Source organism: Carassius gibelio, chromosome B14 (genome assembly GCF_023724105.1).
Source record: "Carassius gibelio isolate Cgi1373 ecotype wild population from Czech Republic chromosome B14, carGib1.2-hapl.c, whole genome shotgun sequence".
NCBI classification, from domain to species: domain Eukaryota; kingdom Metazoa; phylum Chordata; class Actinopteri; order Cypriniformes; family Cyprinidae; genus Carassius; species Carassius gibelio.
In genome coordinates, this window is record NC_068409.1 from 18478133 (window position 1) to 18493910 (window position 15778).

Here is a 15778-nt window from a genome sequence, read left to right on the forward strand (position 1 = left end):
CGGAGATGGATCAGTTCAAGACGAGTCTCCTGAAACACCGACTGTAAATCAGATTTAGTGCACACGGTGCACTTTAGTGCAGTATGCGCACTACACAACACATAATATAATGACTGTGATATAGTTATATAGTGGTAGGGTTAATACTACAGTAATGTTTTCACCCTTTATGCACAATAAATGTATTAGTTTGTATCTGCTCATTTGTATGACGACATTTTTTTATTTACCAAATGTAACAGGAATTAGGTCTCGCATTAAGGAAACAGGAGCATAAATATTCTTTAATTCGTCACCAGCATTCCAACCTTAAATTGGTCAGGTCACACTTTTTTATTTATTATATATATTATAAATTCATCCCGCTTTACCCTTTTTGGAACTTTACAGCTCGGATGTAAACAATGGCCCAGGTTGTATCGTCAACACATCAAATCTGTCGTAAAATGCCCATACACCAAGATTCAATTTATCAAAAGGGTTTAACATTTTAATAGTAGGTATAATAGGTAACAGATAAAAAATTTGCACCTAGTGCTACAAACCTGAATAAAACTGATCTTTAAACCATATAAATATAACGTTTACTTCACATTTTACATAACTTCCTTGAAATGCACCAAAACACCATCGAATAATTAGTTACCAGTCCAGAGTGCGCCTCTGGAAAATGTGAGAGCAGGAACGCTGCTGGCCAAATGGTGCCCTAAACAGGACTGGATTGTGATGTCCAGATTTTTTTTATTTTATTATTATTATAGGGGATTATAGGGGCTGTGTCAGTCAGAGCAAAAAGGTGGCCAAAAATTAAAGATTAAGTAAATATTTGAACAATTCATTTTAATACATATATTTAACAAAAAATAAGTGCCTTCCTTCTCAAATGCAATTGAGGTTTAACGTTACAAAACATTAGAAAAAGTAGCAGAATTTACATAGCAGTTACAGTTTAAGACATAAAAAAAAATGTAAAAGGTGTGCATTATAGTTGAGACCTAGATGAACAGCTTATGGTTGTTTTTATGACCAAGTCATTCTCCTGAAATGCTATTCACGCTAGAAAAAAAAAAAAGTGTATACCAATATCGCATGTAACTTTAGAGACAGTGAGCCTTTATTCACCCCCCGGAGCCGTGTGAGGGACATTTCATTACAGATGCGTGACCTTTATTTCACGTCTTCTGAACTGCTGATAACAGACACCATGTTACCCAATCGAAAGGCTTAGAAGAGCAAGGACCATTTTTAATACAACTCCGATCGGATTCGTCTGATAGAAAAGTCACAAACACCTACGATGCTTCGAGGGCGAGTAAAACATGGATGAATTTTCATTTTTGGGTGAACTAACCCTTTAAATGATATACCAGAGAAATTGATTTTCACAAAAAGGTTTACCTTGTTGTGACTAACTCATTAGCAGATTTAATGCATGCTCTGACTACATAAATAGGGCCATGAATAGGTTCTCCTTTCCCAGAATACTAATTAAATAGAAAAAAACAATATTAAAGAGTCAGAGTCTGAGGAATGCTGAAATTTAATAAAAGAAAGGGAAAAAATACAGCTGTAGGAGTAGCGATTAAGGTGTAAAATGTGTTAAAATTACACATCTAAATCTCTATAACAGAACAGGCAGGAATATGATTTATCAATGTGTCATCTTTCATTACTACTTTAAAAAGAGCGAAACCTCAGTCTAATCTTTTTTAGAAAAAAAAACAAACAAACAAAAATTCACAGAAAACACCAACATAGCACAAGGGACATATTAAGAGATGCTCCAGCTGAATGGTTCATTTCTTCGCTCCATTACTCTGTGCTTTGGCCTTCTCCTTTTCCAGATATTTCTGTTGATAAAAAGAACATTGGTTTCAAAAAGAACCAAAAATGTCCATGTAATAATTCTGATATTTACTAATAACAAAGTCAAAGTAATACATAATCTAGACCTGTCCTTTTCTGACATCTTATGTTTTTACAGTTAGTGCATTACAAGTGACGTGATGATGAGATGCAAAGAAATGGTGACCTTAAGCTTATCGTAGTGTGCTTGGCTGCTGCAGTGGATCTTCTTTGCGGTGTCTTCATTCGAGTAAAACAGGAAGCAGACTCTGCAGTAATATCCCATCTTCACAAACTCCACACCTGAGACGGGTGGAACGGGATTCATGAGACTCCTTACAAGCAATCTATCAGGACTATATTACACAAATAGTGACTAAAAAAAAAAAAAAAGTCAGGGCACATCGCGTTCTTATAAGACATGCATCGATTCATTTAAAGCATTTAACAGCAAATCCCAACTGATTTATTGCCATATATTAGTGTGATTATTTCATTTCACGTTCTTGAACTAGACTCGATCCACAGGTTTGTTACGTCAAACTTATTTCTTTGCAAAAACCAAAGCCATCTTACCCACTGGGACTTTAGGATCATACGCTTCAAGAGTAGCATGGCTAGTGTCAAGCTTTATTTCAGATGGTGTTGTTGTAATGGGTTTTTCCTCAGTCGTCTTCTCGCTCTTTTCTGATTCAGGGGGAGTAGCTTCAGTCTCTTCATCTTGTGGCTCCTGGGAAACGAAAAGCAGTAGATAAATCAAGTACATACTGTTGGGAGCATTTTGAAAACTCTTAGATCTACTTCTTATCCATTTTATCAAAATACGACTCCATAATCTATAAAAAGCCAATCCCTGTTGTTCTCTGATGTTCTCAAAATCCACCCATATATTTGTTCATAACAGTTTTGGCTTACAAACACTGCTTTGATATGTGCATATTTTTCTCTTTTTGCAGATGCGACAACCTTTTAACTGGAGGAAGAGTTATTATGGATGATGGACCATAATAAAGTAGTAATAAATGTTTTGATGGATTTGTTTTTTTGCAAGCATGAAGCTTTTGCTTTACAAGGTGTTAATTGATGAAGTGATGTTTTCATCAGCTGTTTGGACTCTCATTCTGACGGCACCCATTCACTGCACAGGATCCAATGATGAGCTAGTGATGTAATGCTAAATTACTCCAAATCATTTCCCATGAAAAACTAACTCATATACCTTTTAAATGTCCTGAGGGTGTGTTTCAGTAAATTTTCATTCTATTAAAGGCAGAGCTCATTCATAAATAAGATTGCTAACCTCATCCAAAAGGGAAGGACTAATGAGGTCACTCACAGTCTCCATATTCTGGTGCTCTGATGTTTCTTTGCTTTGTTCCTCCTCTGGCTCGCTCATCACTTCAGGAACAGTTTCTGCTGGAACATTTTGGCTTTCCTTCTCTTCCTGGCTCTCCTCTTTCTCAGCTTTATCAGTGACAGGCTCTTCCACCTTCATCTTCTTGACAGAAGGCTCTTCCTCTTTCTTATTCTTATTTTTGCCAGAGGAGTTGCTCTGTGTCTCAGGCTCTCTGGAGTGCTCCCTCTTGAGCGGCCGTTTCTCCTCAGGCTCTGGGTTTGGAGGTCTGTGTCTGGGAGAAGATTATATTGTCAAAAAAGATGCCATGCAACATTCTTTGAAAAAAAAAAAAAAGGAATCTGAATTTACAACTGACCCATTTTTGAGTTGCTTGTATTTCCTGCTCATGTAGACAAGCAGTCGTTTGCCTTCAAATTTAGGTCGATTTTCCTTGTAGGTTTCTGCCATTTTCTCAGCATCTTCCCATCTTTCCATCTCAATGAAGCACTGAGCAAAAATACCACAGATATTTTGAACACCATATTTATTTTGATTATGTATCCGCCAGAAAGTGTAAAATTTTGACATTACCTCACTGCGTATTCGGTTCAGAAAGTATCTCTTAACTTTTCCAAATGGTTCTGCGATTTTCAGAATTAAGGCATCTGAGCCTTTGAAGGATGGAATATTACGAACGTAGATGACTCTGCCGCTCTGTAGACATTACACAGAAACCGTGTTAGATTCTGCTCCTTTTAGATTCAGTATTCCCGGAGAGTTACAGGGATAGTTCACCCATAAATTTATATTTGCTGTTGATTTTCTCACCCTTAGGACATCCAAGATGTATTTTTTTTTTTTTGTCAACTGAGCATTACATTTTTTTTTTTTTGCTGAAATGTTCAAGGTAGCGGCTATCCATTTTTTTTAATATATATTAAAAAAATACTAAATAAAAAAAATCAGGGAACGCAAAATTAATAGTCAAGGCTCATGACAATATATTGAGATCTTATGAAGTGAAACGATCAGTCTGTTCAAGAAATTGATCATTATTTACAACACTATTACCTGTAATCACGAGCCTCAGGAAACAGGGAAATCTGATTATTTTCCACAAACAAATACTACTCATATTTTGCACACACTGTACAATGCTCAAGCTATTACACTGTAAATGGTCTAACGTTGTTACTGTACAACACAGAGTAAACTATTTCTATAAAAATATTGTTGCACTACTGATAATTTGTATAGGATACATTTACAATGCTATTGTACACTCAACCAACTTTATTACCAGTTCTTTCGTTGCTGCGGTTCATAATGTATATATACACAATCCTTCATTGCAATCCTATTCATATTCTGCTTAATATTGTTTATAGCAACTCCACTGTACATTCTGTAAATCATAGCTTCACTTACTCTGCACTTAGTTTGATGCTAACTGCATTTCATTAGCTCTGTAGTTTTACTCTGCATATTGACTTTAATAAAGTTGAATCTGATCTAAGAAATCTAATCTTTCTTGAAGTCGGTTTACCTAATCATGCAATGAAGCCACGTATACCTAATTATCATTAAAGTACCCACCAGTTATGTGAAGTGGATGTTTTACACATCTCAAACACATGAAGTCAAAAAACTGCTCTTCAACAGCTCACCTTTTTCATAAAACCTTAATTTTTTGCATGCGCATATGAGCGGCTCGTCTTCAGTCCAAGACAAACTATTTTCTCAGTTCAGTGACTTTAGGAGGAGCCGGAGCGCTGAATGATTCATTCATCACAGGGCCAGATATGCCTGTATTTTGTCTCATTTCCAGTCGGAGTGACTGTCAGGCATCTGGAAGTGAGTTTTGGATAACTAACTTGTACATCTGTGCTGCTTGAGCCGCAAACGGTTTCAGATGATTTGTCTGACTTGATGAACTGGTTTAACAAGTCCACCAAAACAAAACTAACAAAAAAAGGGTAAAAAAAAAAAAAAAATTGACTCTTGCAATCAGACATCACTCTGGAACATTTAACCGAGGCTCTGGATTACAGATATTAATGTAAATAGTGATCAGTTTCTTGCACAGACAGATTCATAAGAATCAAATATATCGTAATGAGCCAGGGGTATTAGTTTAGTTTCCCTTGATTTGATTTTCTTATTCTTAAAGACAGGCAGCAGCTGACTTGAACATTATGAATCAGCAAGGAGTGCAGTTATAGCTAAAAATCTTCTTTACTGTTCTACAGAATAAAAAAAAACACTTACCAACATCTTGGATGGTCTAAAGGGTGAGTAAATTAACAGCAAGTTTTAATTTTGGGTAAACCATCCCTTTAATAAGCCCAAGTCTTACCTGGATGGTTGGATAGGATTGTGAATGATAGACCTTCACAGGCTTTCCACACACAGATGGCATGACATTTCCACTGTAGAAATTAGCCATCGCTTTTGCCTCTTGTTCACTGGAGAGCTCCAGAAAGGCCTAACACAGAGCACCAAAAAACAACAACCTTCAGGCTATTTGAGCATAATTCATTGAACACAGACTGTTCTTTGGTTTATAGCAGAGAGGAATGACAGAAACACTCTCTCCAGCCAAATTGCACTATATTACACAGCCTTTCAATGCAGAATAAACACTTATACACATTAAATAATCTAGCATTGATTTTTGGATGGCACAAATTTTGGGAAAGCTACAGCAAAGTGAGGTACTATTCAGGACACATCTGGGAGCGGTTACCTCAGGCCTCACATCCAAAACCAGGTGCCGCACCACTTTACCAAATGGCTTTGCAAGAGCAAGGACTTCATCCAGATAACCGTAGCCACGTTTAAACCCAACGACATTCACAACTCTCAATCCCTACAATTAGAGGACATACATTAATATCCAACACAATCAGTACATCAATGTACAGACAAGTTGCAAATTAATTTTCCAGTATACAAGCAATAAGTGACTTACTCCATTATCCTTGTAGCTTCCTGAAACATACAAGATAAGAAGATGCATCATTTAAATGGACTTACTACAGAAACTAAAAACGGTTTGATCTTTAATTTAACAATTTATAACTAATTTAACACTAAAGCCACTGTCATTGCTCAAGAGCAGTACCTGATGTGTTTTTAGCTTTGGACTTTGAGTCTTGTTTGTCAGCGTCCTCGTCCTCTGCTAGCTCATCAAGAGTCACAAACTCATCTATGTTCTCAGGAAAATCGGTTTCGCTTTGACCCTCCTACAAGCAAATACACAGAGTCAATAGAAATGCAGGTCAAATGAGTGCAAAACATGCAATTTATATTAGAGGAGTATTTCACCCTAAAAAAGAATATATATGCTGTGATGAATAGTGATCAGGACTGGTCAAGCTCCAAAGACGACCAACATTAATAAAAATGGTTCATACAACTGTACAGCTGTAGAAGACTTGGAATACAACAGATGAGATGTATGGACTATAATACAAATAAAAAATGGTTGAAAGTGCAATAGACTGAGCGCCACTTGTAGCCAATCACCAGTCAGGGGCGTGTCCACTCATCAAGGGGGAGGTGCCTGATACAAAGCATGTTATGGTGGAAAAGCAGTAAAAGGACATTCCCAGAGGTCCCCTGAAGTTAAAATGCAGATTTTGCAAATTCAAGAAGATTGGTATTATTATAATTTAAATTTAAAACAAAGTAATATGTTTTTTTAGTATTTTTAGTCATTTCTGACAACCACCGTGGCAAGCTTTTTACAGTAAATGTAAAACTATTTTTTACTGCATATTTTTAATAAAGCTGTTTTGGTTCTTTTTGGAGACTGACAACCACTGGAAACTCTACGCTTTTGTCGTGTGGAATATATCTACATTAATACTTCTTCATATTTAAGAGTAAACAACAATTGGAATTTTTTAAGAACCATCCCAGCAACAAAGAATTATACAGAGGCATTTCAGAATATATGCCAAGGTCCTGCCTGCTCTGCATTGTCCTCTTCAGCACCCTCATCTTCAGGCTGTTCTTCATTCTGTTCCTCGAGGTCTTTAGGATGATCAGAAGTGTCCTCCTCCTGCTCTGCTTCAGATGCTGCAGGTTCCTCCACCTCAGTCTCTTCTTGTTTTTCGTCAGAGTCCTCTTGGTTCTCTGCGGTCTCGGCATCATGGGAGTCATCTTTGGCTTGCTGCGCTTCAGGGTCCTCCCCCTCCTCCTCATTCTCCTCCTCTACATTGGTGTCGTCTATATCTTCCTGCTGTTGGGTGGCTTGCTCTGGATCACAGGAGGTTTCGACATCTTCTGCATCTGCTTCTTCAAAACCCTCTTCGTCTCCATCACGTGCTTCCATAACATCAGCATCTTCATCTCCAGACCCAACGCCCAGGCCTTCTGCTTCCTCAGGCTTTGGTTGCTCTTCTTTCTCAACAGAGCTTCCTTTGGATCTGGATGTAGAGGAGGACCTCTTGGTCCTCGATGAAGGTTTATCACTTGTTCTGCTGCTAGTGCTGCTCTTACGGGGAGGTGCTTCCCTTGGTTGATCGCCTTTGCCTGGTGGGACCCTGGAACATCAAGCACATTTACAGCACATTTGATTTTGCTTTCTTTTTAAAGTCGTAAATGGTTTCTCTGGACAGGAAGGAGAACTTACGTTAGAGTCTTATACTTTGTGCAGATGTTCAGTCGAATGGATCTTTTACTGATAGTCAAAGGATTGATGGTGTAGTACTTCACCAACATCTCTGCATCCTCAGGATTGCTCAGCTGCACAAATGCCTGTTTTAAAATAAGTCGAAGTGAGAAAAAGCTCACAACTGAGCGTGAATTTCAAATATCCAGCGTTTTTGCAATATAAGGCCAAAAACTTTTCATGGGAGCTTTCTGTGTAATCTGATTAGTTTTGCAATCCCTCCATGCCCTGCGACTTGCAAGCAGGAGATTACTAGGTCAGAGATAATAAAATATATATATATATTTGGGGGATAATTTTGGGTAGTTTTACTCAGTCCCTAAAAGAAACCCATGAAACAGGACATATTTTAAAGATGCATGCTGCATATGTAACTTACCTCATCATTCAGAAAGAGATGCTTCTCAACCGTGCCAAATCTACGAGCTATTGTGAGGAGCTCCATTTTCTTCTCACCACCTCGTGGTAAATTGGAGAAAAACACCACCTGGCTGATGCCTCTCTTCATGGGCCTAGTTTCTCTGTCCGACCTTCCACTTTTCTTTATCGATAACGCAAATAAGATTTAGCTGACTGGTTGATTTGTAGAACTTCTACTCTTAAAAGAAACATTCTTACCTCAATAACCATCAGTTCCTTTGACAAATAAATGTGTATCTCTTTCCCATGCAAAATGGCAGGTTTACGCTGGTAATAATTGGCCATGGCCAAAGCCTCCTCATGAGTCTGCATCTCTAGGAAAGCCTTTGAAAAATACAATAAACAATGAATGTAATAAACATTATGCACTCAGAACAGATACTAATTATGGGCATTCACATTCCAAAATGAGGTAAAATGACTTAATTCAAATATGTACAGGTACTACCTTGTTCTTCAGTATCAGATTTTCACAGATGGTGCCAAAGGGTTTTGCCAGGGCAAACAGGCTGTTTGGAGACATCGGCTTCCTTTCGTATTTTGCGACGACCACCCTACTTCTTATCTGAAACAAACACATTAATAAGTGTACAAACACTAAGATAACCGATCCACTTAATCAAAAGACCTAAAAAAAAGTCCCGTTTATAAATACACCAGTATGTTAATTGCAGACACATTTCAATGCTACACAGTTTTAAAGGTGCAATATTTAATAGACACCTAGTTGTTGAAATGGGTAATGCATTCCAAATTCAAAGCACTAAAGAGTCATTTCTCCTGCACCCTCCTCCTCAGACACTACACTTACACAGGTTGCCAGATTGAGGACGCTCTAAAGAAATTAGTGCAACTGACAGCAAAAGGCAACAAGTCTTGTACTGTAACTTGATGAGTTGATTTATCCACATATAATATTCCACTGGTCAAAGAGATTTTTAGATGGATGCAGAGACTTTTTAGGTTGGCTAGAATCTGTGATCTCTGACCCAGTTTGTTTGAAAGCTTCCATGGGTGCAATACCCTGTGTTTTCAGCAAACTGAAAGCACAGTGTTGAAATACTACTGATTAAAGTGGCAGTCACACAGACAAAAACAGACATTTCGACACAGAACACACATTTTTTAAAATAGAATAACTGAATGTAGCATTGTTTTTCAGAGAAACAAGTATGTGAATTTAAAATGTATCCTAAATATCTGATACCATATGGTATTTGTATGCTTTAGCACAATTATATTCTATACAACACCTTTAACATCACAACAAAAAGAAAACATTTTCAGTACATTATTACCTTGGGTGGTACTGTTGAATACGACGTCATTTTACTTGTCATTCCCATACTGGAATCAGATCCTGAAAAAAGTTATTTAAGATTTTCAACCGACCCAAATTAGCCAATGCATCACATGACAATGTTTTGTCATCTTCCAAGTAAACTGTACTGTTTTTGTTAACCAGTGAAACCCACAGAAGACATTTACATTACAGACTGCCCTAAAAGACACAGAATAAAAGTAGATTGCTGATTCAGGAAAAAGATTGTTGAAAGTAATTGCTTTAGACCAGACTGCATCCTCTCTCACAGATTTATTTACCCCAGCTGGAGCTCATCCCTGTTCTTTGTAGACCGGCACCAATTGGAGCCGCCCCCAACAAGCCATCCGATCGACTTTTCGTTTCAAGGGAAAGGGACGTTGACCTGAGAAGAATTTATTTTTAATGCTCTAATGCAACTATTTTATTCATTAAAAGCAGGGTGCATCACACTTATGAAAGTACTACTTACTTGCGACTGGAGGGCAATTGAGGGTCCCAGTCTGGGTACCTATAAAAACAACAGGAAACAGTTTTCAGGTCCTTTTGAATTGCTGAGCTCTAAATGTTTAACACTGCAAAAGCAACCATGTGTAGAAGTCTTAAATTGCAACTTAATGCACTAGAATTCGATACGATATCGAAGGCTACATTCAAAACAACAACAAAAAAGTAAAAGGTTTTTTATATTTGCTTTTTATATTACGAGTAGGCTGATGAGTGCATTTAAATATCTACAATGTTAGAGTCACTATCTTTATGAATTTGGAGGGGTCTACTTTCATTGATTCGTGGTGACAAACTGAATTGCTTCATAATTTCTTTTAACCCTCTTTTAAACAAACTTACATTTGCAGAAGGAGTTTGCGGTTTTCAGAGTGACGAATCCCATTCGTGTGTTGAGTCCATTCCTTCACAAATACAGGAAAAGAGGGAACAAATTATCTTAAAGTAATTTAACTACATTGCTTGCACATGCTGTGAGATCTAAACAATTCAAGGCTTGACAAAGTGGCTCAGAGCTAACTTGACAAGTTACCCCTTTTTTGACTAAAAGTACGAGCAACAAAGGAGTACTGGTATGGACCAGAAAAGAGATCTACATACTAACTGTCCTAACTGAAGCCAAGCATGAAGACCAAGAAGTCAGTAATACAGCTAACAACAGTTCATGTCCAATTTTGTTTATTTAAATGCAACAAATGATGTTTAAAGAGGGTCTTCTTCAATAAGCAGGACTCAAGAAGAAAGAAGTGTGTGTGCAGAAGACAAGCGGCTTGAATTACTCACCATGACAGAGTGCACATCAAAATCACAAAGGGAGCACAGATGGGGAAACATGAGGGGCATGACTCCCAAGAAATCCTGCACTTTTCCCTGAGACGGGGTGCTCATCCTTCTGTGCATGAACATGTCGTCAGATGCCGATGACGTCGACATGCCAAGGCTGCGGTAGGAGTCATGGGAAAGATCAGAATACTGGCGGTCTCTGCCGCTACCGCTGCTGTAATCTAACATGTCGTATCCACGACCAGACGAGTCTTGTGTGGAGGTATAACCGAAGTCGCCTTGCGAGCGGCTTTGAGCCTGTCCTCCAGAACGGTCCAATCTTCCGCCCTGCGAGCTGCCCCAATCGTCTCGACCGCCTCTGTATGAAGACTCAGAAGAAAGGGTTGACATGTCGCCAGACATGCGGCGGCCGGCTTCCATCTTGCGGTTCTTTAGTTGCATGATAAGATGGGGCAAGGTCTCCACACTGATGTTCTCCTCTGGGACCTGCGCCAGCGCGTCCAAATCGGTGGGCGACAGGCCTAGGCTGGCGAACAGTTTCATGGTATTGCTAATGTGGCTGCCCGCTCGGCGGGAGAGCTGAGAGTCATGGTCTTTTCCATCCCCTCCACCCAAACCAGACATGCCATGAGACTGGGAAGACGAGCCGTAGGGGTCCGAGTGTGTCTCACCCATACTAAAGTTCAAAGTCTCTGCGGCTGCCAAAAGCCCACGGCCAACAGCAAAGCCTTTCTGAGCATCATCACCGGTCAGTTTCTGGGACATGACGGCGCTCTGGACGAGTAGAAAAAGAGAGGAACAAAGCGAATCAAAAAGTCCCCAGAAGGACAATCCGTCGATTTAAGCCTGGATCGATAAAAGAGAGCTCCTCCAGAATGAAACAGGTCTGCAGAAACACAATGGAGCAATGATTTCTAGCATGCTCGCGAAATGATTAGCAGTGGCATAGGAAAGCAAGACAGTGAGCTCCACAAATCCATACAATGCAAGTAACAGAAGTCAAAATTATTTACAAATGACAGTGGATAGTTTGGTACACTGACCAAATAGACCATAAAATGAAGATTTATAAGTACCATGAAGAGTAATTTATTGGGAAAGTACAATAGAGCTTTGAAGAAAAAAAATATCAAATTTAGATCCTTAAATGTGGATGGGAAAGAGAGGGAAAGCATTGAAGTCTCTTGGTCAGGAGAGAACCAGGGAGAGATAGTGTTCATGCCTTTAAGTTGTACTGCATGACCAAAAACTACAAATCAGAAATCCATGAACGGAACAAATTTAACCGAATCAAAGCTAATCAACTTTAGCACTTAAATAATTTGGCATCAAGAGGTCTTGATAACAGCCAATAGTTGGGCTCAAGTGAAACACATGGGGTGCAAAGAAAGCACAGGATTTTCTGAACAAGATATGCATCTCCATCCAAAGAAAAGTGAAAATTTACACATTAACTGTGATTTCAAACTGTAGTGTTTGTAATGGAAAAGATGGTATAAAAATGTCAAAAATGGGAAATATATATATATATATATATATATACACATAATGGTGTCTCACTTGACAAGCTATTTATATTTCTATTATTTTATTCAGAAGGTTGTCATCTCGGTTTTTGGAAAGCTGAAATGAGAAAAGTGTGTCTTATAAGACAGGCAGAAATGTACAGTATCAGTATTAGTATAAAACCAGTGGTTACGATGTGGCCAAACACCAAAAATAGACCAATTAAAAAAAAAAAAAAAAACACAGAAAAAGCATTCGTTTTGATGAACCGTATAAATGAAAGTTTCACATGGACGCGAATAATCAAAAACAGCAGGCACTATATGTGAGAAAAAGGTAAATCAAAAACAATTTAAAAAAAGAAGGGCATTTAACATTTCTTCAAAGTCTTAACTTGCACTTATATTTGTTACTCTTCCAATTACAAAAATTAAAGTCCTTACATCTGATTGGTCAGTACAGTTTCAGCCATGTATCACTGTGTAGTAACCAATGAAAATTGCTGTTTTTGTAGCAACAATTTGTTATGGAAGAATATCACATAAAACTGCATTGATAAAGCCTCATGTGTTTTTATCATTTGTAATATTTTGTAATCATTTTATAAAAGCAATACAACATTCAGGTTGATGAGGTACATTTTAAGTCTAATGCAATCTAGATTTATATTTTTGCCAAATCTTAGAAAAGTAATAGAAGATTTTATCTTTTAAAGTTTGAGGAAAGGAACTGGGTTCCAGAAGTGAAAATCCCCTTCCAAATGAAAGGGAATTAATTAATAAAGATAATTACAAACTGTTACAAACCTACTTAAATATTTCATTTTACATTATTATTATTTCATTTTCATACTGGTTTTGCAGTAATTCATAGGGTTACAGTTAATTCCCTTTGAAGCCTGTAAATAAAAAGTCCTTTTTGCCGATTCTCAAATCCAGTTGACCTTCAAATCAAAGTTATGCTGTTGTTCACCATCTTTTGTTTAATTCATAGCAAGAGGGAAAAAACTATTCCTTAAAAATGGCCGCTGAAAGAGTGGAGAGGAACTACTTTCACATTCTGAACATGAGAAGTGGAAAGGGTCTGTATGCATGTATTCTTATGTTTTAAGACTTTCGGAGCTGTAATGCAATGCAAACTGATGACAAGACCAGAGAGGATTGGTGGAAAGATAAGAACAATATGGTACAACTAGGCATTCAAATAGCAACAGCTGATAAGATTTGAACGTTTTATGGCATTACTGAAGACTGATTAAGTTAGTTTGAAATTATATGCATTAGTAAAGAAAATATATCAGCACAGTGGAAGTCAGAACTGGAACTGGGCATTAAAAAAAAGGCAGAGTATGAATACAACACTAATGTGTAAATATGACAATGGCACTACTATCCAGCTTCAGTGCAGGTGAAAGAAATACAGAGAATGTCTTGGACAGAAACCTTACAAGTGTTAAAGAGATATCTCACATCAAAAACACATCGAAAAGAGTTCTTTTTCCGCTTTAAATATGTAAAGTGTCAGCTGAGCATCAATCCGATGCTACGATAATAACATTCTTCTCGTTTTAGGACCGCTAACATTAACCGCGAAACTGTGTAAAAACGTTATTTAGGCGAATCACGTAACATTAACGTTAAGCTTAAATCCAAGCAAACATCCGCCTTTAAACACAAAACTTGGACGAATTATGTTGATTAAAAACAAAAACGAAACAAAAAGAAAAGAAAAACAATAAAAGGCCACGGGTCTTCGTTAACGTTAAACGTGCACAAGACAAGGCCCTAACGTCACACCGCGACCTTTAAACGAGTAACTCTGCAGCTCGGATTAGCTATAGTCTGTACTTAAAACACAAAACGTATAACATCATATCTGTCATTAAAATGCACCGTGTTTCTACTTACATTTTTTTTATTTTTCCCAACCTCTGGGTTGAAGTCCTTAACGTCGAACGGAGTGAAACGCGATCAACTGCTAGAGCAACTGCGCACAACGTGAAGGCGGAAATGACTACGAAGGAGTTCCTCACTTCCGATATGAATTACAAAATAAAAGCCCTTAATAGTTTTCCTTAAAAAGAATATCACACTTCTAAATACCTAGACGCCTCATTGGCCGCTTTGAGCCGTTGCCGCGATACGTCAACGCGTCCGCCATGTTAGTGAGGGCTAGACTCGACTGCCTTAAAACAAATTAAAGTACGTTAAACGGGGGAGCTGCGGTTTTTACTGAATAAAAACACGATAACGTTCACATTTATCAACCTATTTCAGAGGTTTGTGATCTACGTGCAGTTAAACATTTTTTTGCCTCCAGTTATTTAGTTAAATTTGGAAAATTATTAATTGAAAACTCACATTTGTCTCACTTGTTGATTTCGTTGATTTTTTCGGTTTACAAATCTGTTAATTTAGTATAACTGTAACATATTCATTTAATGTAATTTGAAGGTACATTACGTAGTTGTTTTATTGCTTTCTCTGAGATCAATCCCAACATTTTTCTTTCTTTTTGTTTCTCTCTTTCTTGTGTCTCAGGTCAGAACACAGCTCATTCCCTTTGAAATACTGGGATAAAATCTAAATAATACATCTTTAAACACTAATAATTTACTATCGTTTAGAAAATTTTATAAAACAAGTAAATACAAATCAAAAAGTGACACACTTGTAGTCTGCTTTTCATTTTGATTGCACTATAGATGAACTCCACAACAAATAATAACATGTAACTGATGAGGCTATGGATCCAGTGAAAATGAAAATATAGAGTAGCTACAATGGTACCATAACATGTGATATAATACATTTACAATAGCATAAAATTATATGTATAATACGAATAATACCATAACATAGCGAGTCAGTTTGGGGTTCGCAAATCATTTGAGCAAATCACTTGGGGATCGCAAATAATTTCAGTCAATTTGGGAGTTCGGAGCAGATACGCAGATCATTTGAATCAGTTCGAGAGTTCAGAGCGGGTTCACGAATCATTTGAGTTAGTTCGGGAGTTCGGAGCGGGATCGCAAATCATTTGAATCATTTCGGGAGTTCGGAGCGGGATCGCAAATCATTTGAATCAGTTTGGGAGTTCGTAGCTGGTTCGCGAATCATTTGAATCAGTTCGAGAGTTCGGAGAGGGTTCACGAATCATTTGAGTTAGTTCGGGAGTTCGTAGCGGGTTCGCGAATCATTCGAGTCAGTTCGGGAGTTCGGACCGGGATCGCAAATCATTTGAATCAGTTTGGGAGTTCGTAGCTGGTTCGCGAATCATTTGAGTCAGTTCAGAGCCGGATCGCGAATCATTTGAATGAGTTCGGGAGTTCGTAGCGGGTTCGCGAATCATTTGAGTCAGTTCGGGAGTTCAAAGCGGGTTA

At 37.9% G+C, this 15778-nt stretch overlaps 1 protein-coding gene across 2 annotated transcripts; it reads right to left on the minus strand.

Moving 5' to 3' along the window:
• Window positions 1-1522: 1522 nt before the first annotated feature.
• LOC127971475 (matrin-3) lies at window positions 1523-14451 on the minus strand. Of its 2 annotated transcripts, none has more exons than XM_052574500.1 (21): window positions 14304-14451; window positions 10891-11776; window positions 10450-10511; window positions 10073-10111; window positions 9882-9985; window positions 9578-9639; window positions 8728-8844; window positions 8478-8603; window positions 8239-8400; window positions 7821-7945; window positions 7155-7731; window positions 6306-6426; window positions 6153-6172; window positions 5928-6050; window positions 5538-5666; window positions 3773-3895; window positions 3558-3688; window positions 3182-3473; window positions 2422-2575; window positions 2033-2148; window positions 1523-1850 (listed from the first exon to the last, which is right to left on the minus strand). In XM_052574500.1, exons 2-21 carry the CDS (start codon window positions 11653-11655, stop codon window positions 1797-1799), a joined length of 3402 nt encoding a protein of 1133 aa, XP_052430460.1. In that variant the 5' UTR covers window positions 11656-11776; window positions 14304-14451; the 3' UTR covers window positions 1523-1796. The 2 variants fall into 2 exon arrangements, with proteins under 2 accessions (XP_052430460.1, XP_052430459.1); XM_052574499.1 differs by having other exon boundaries at window positions 3146-3473.
• Window positions 14452-15778: the final 1327 nt, after the last annotated feature.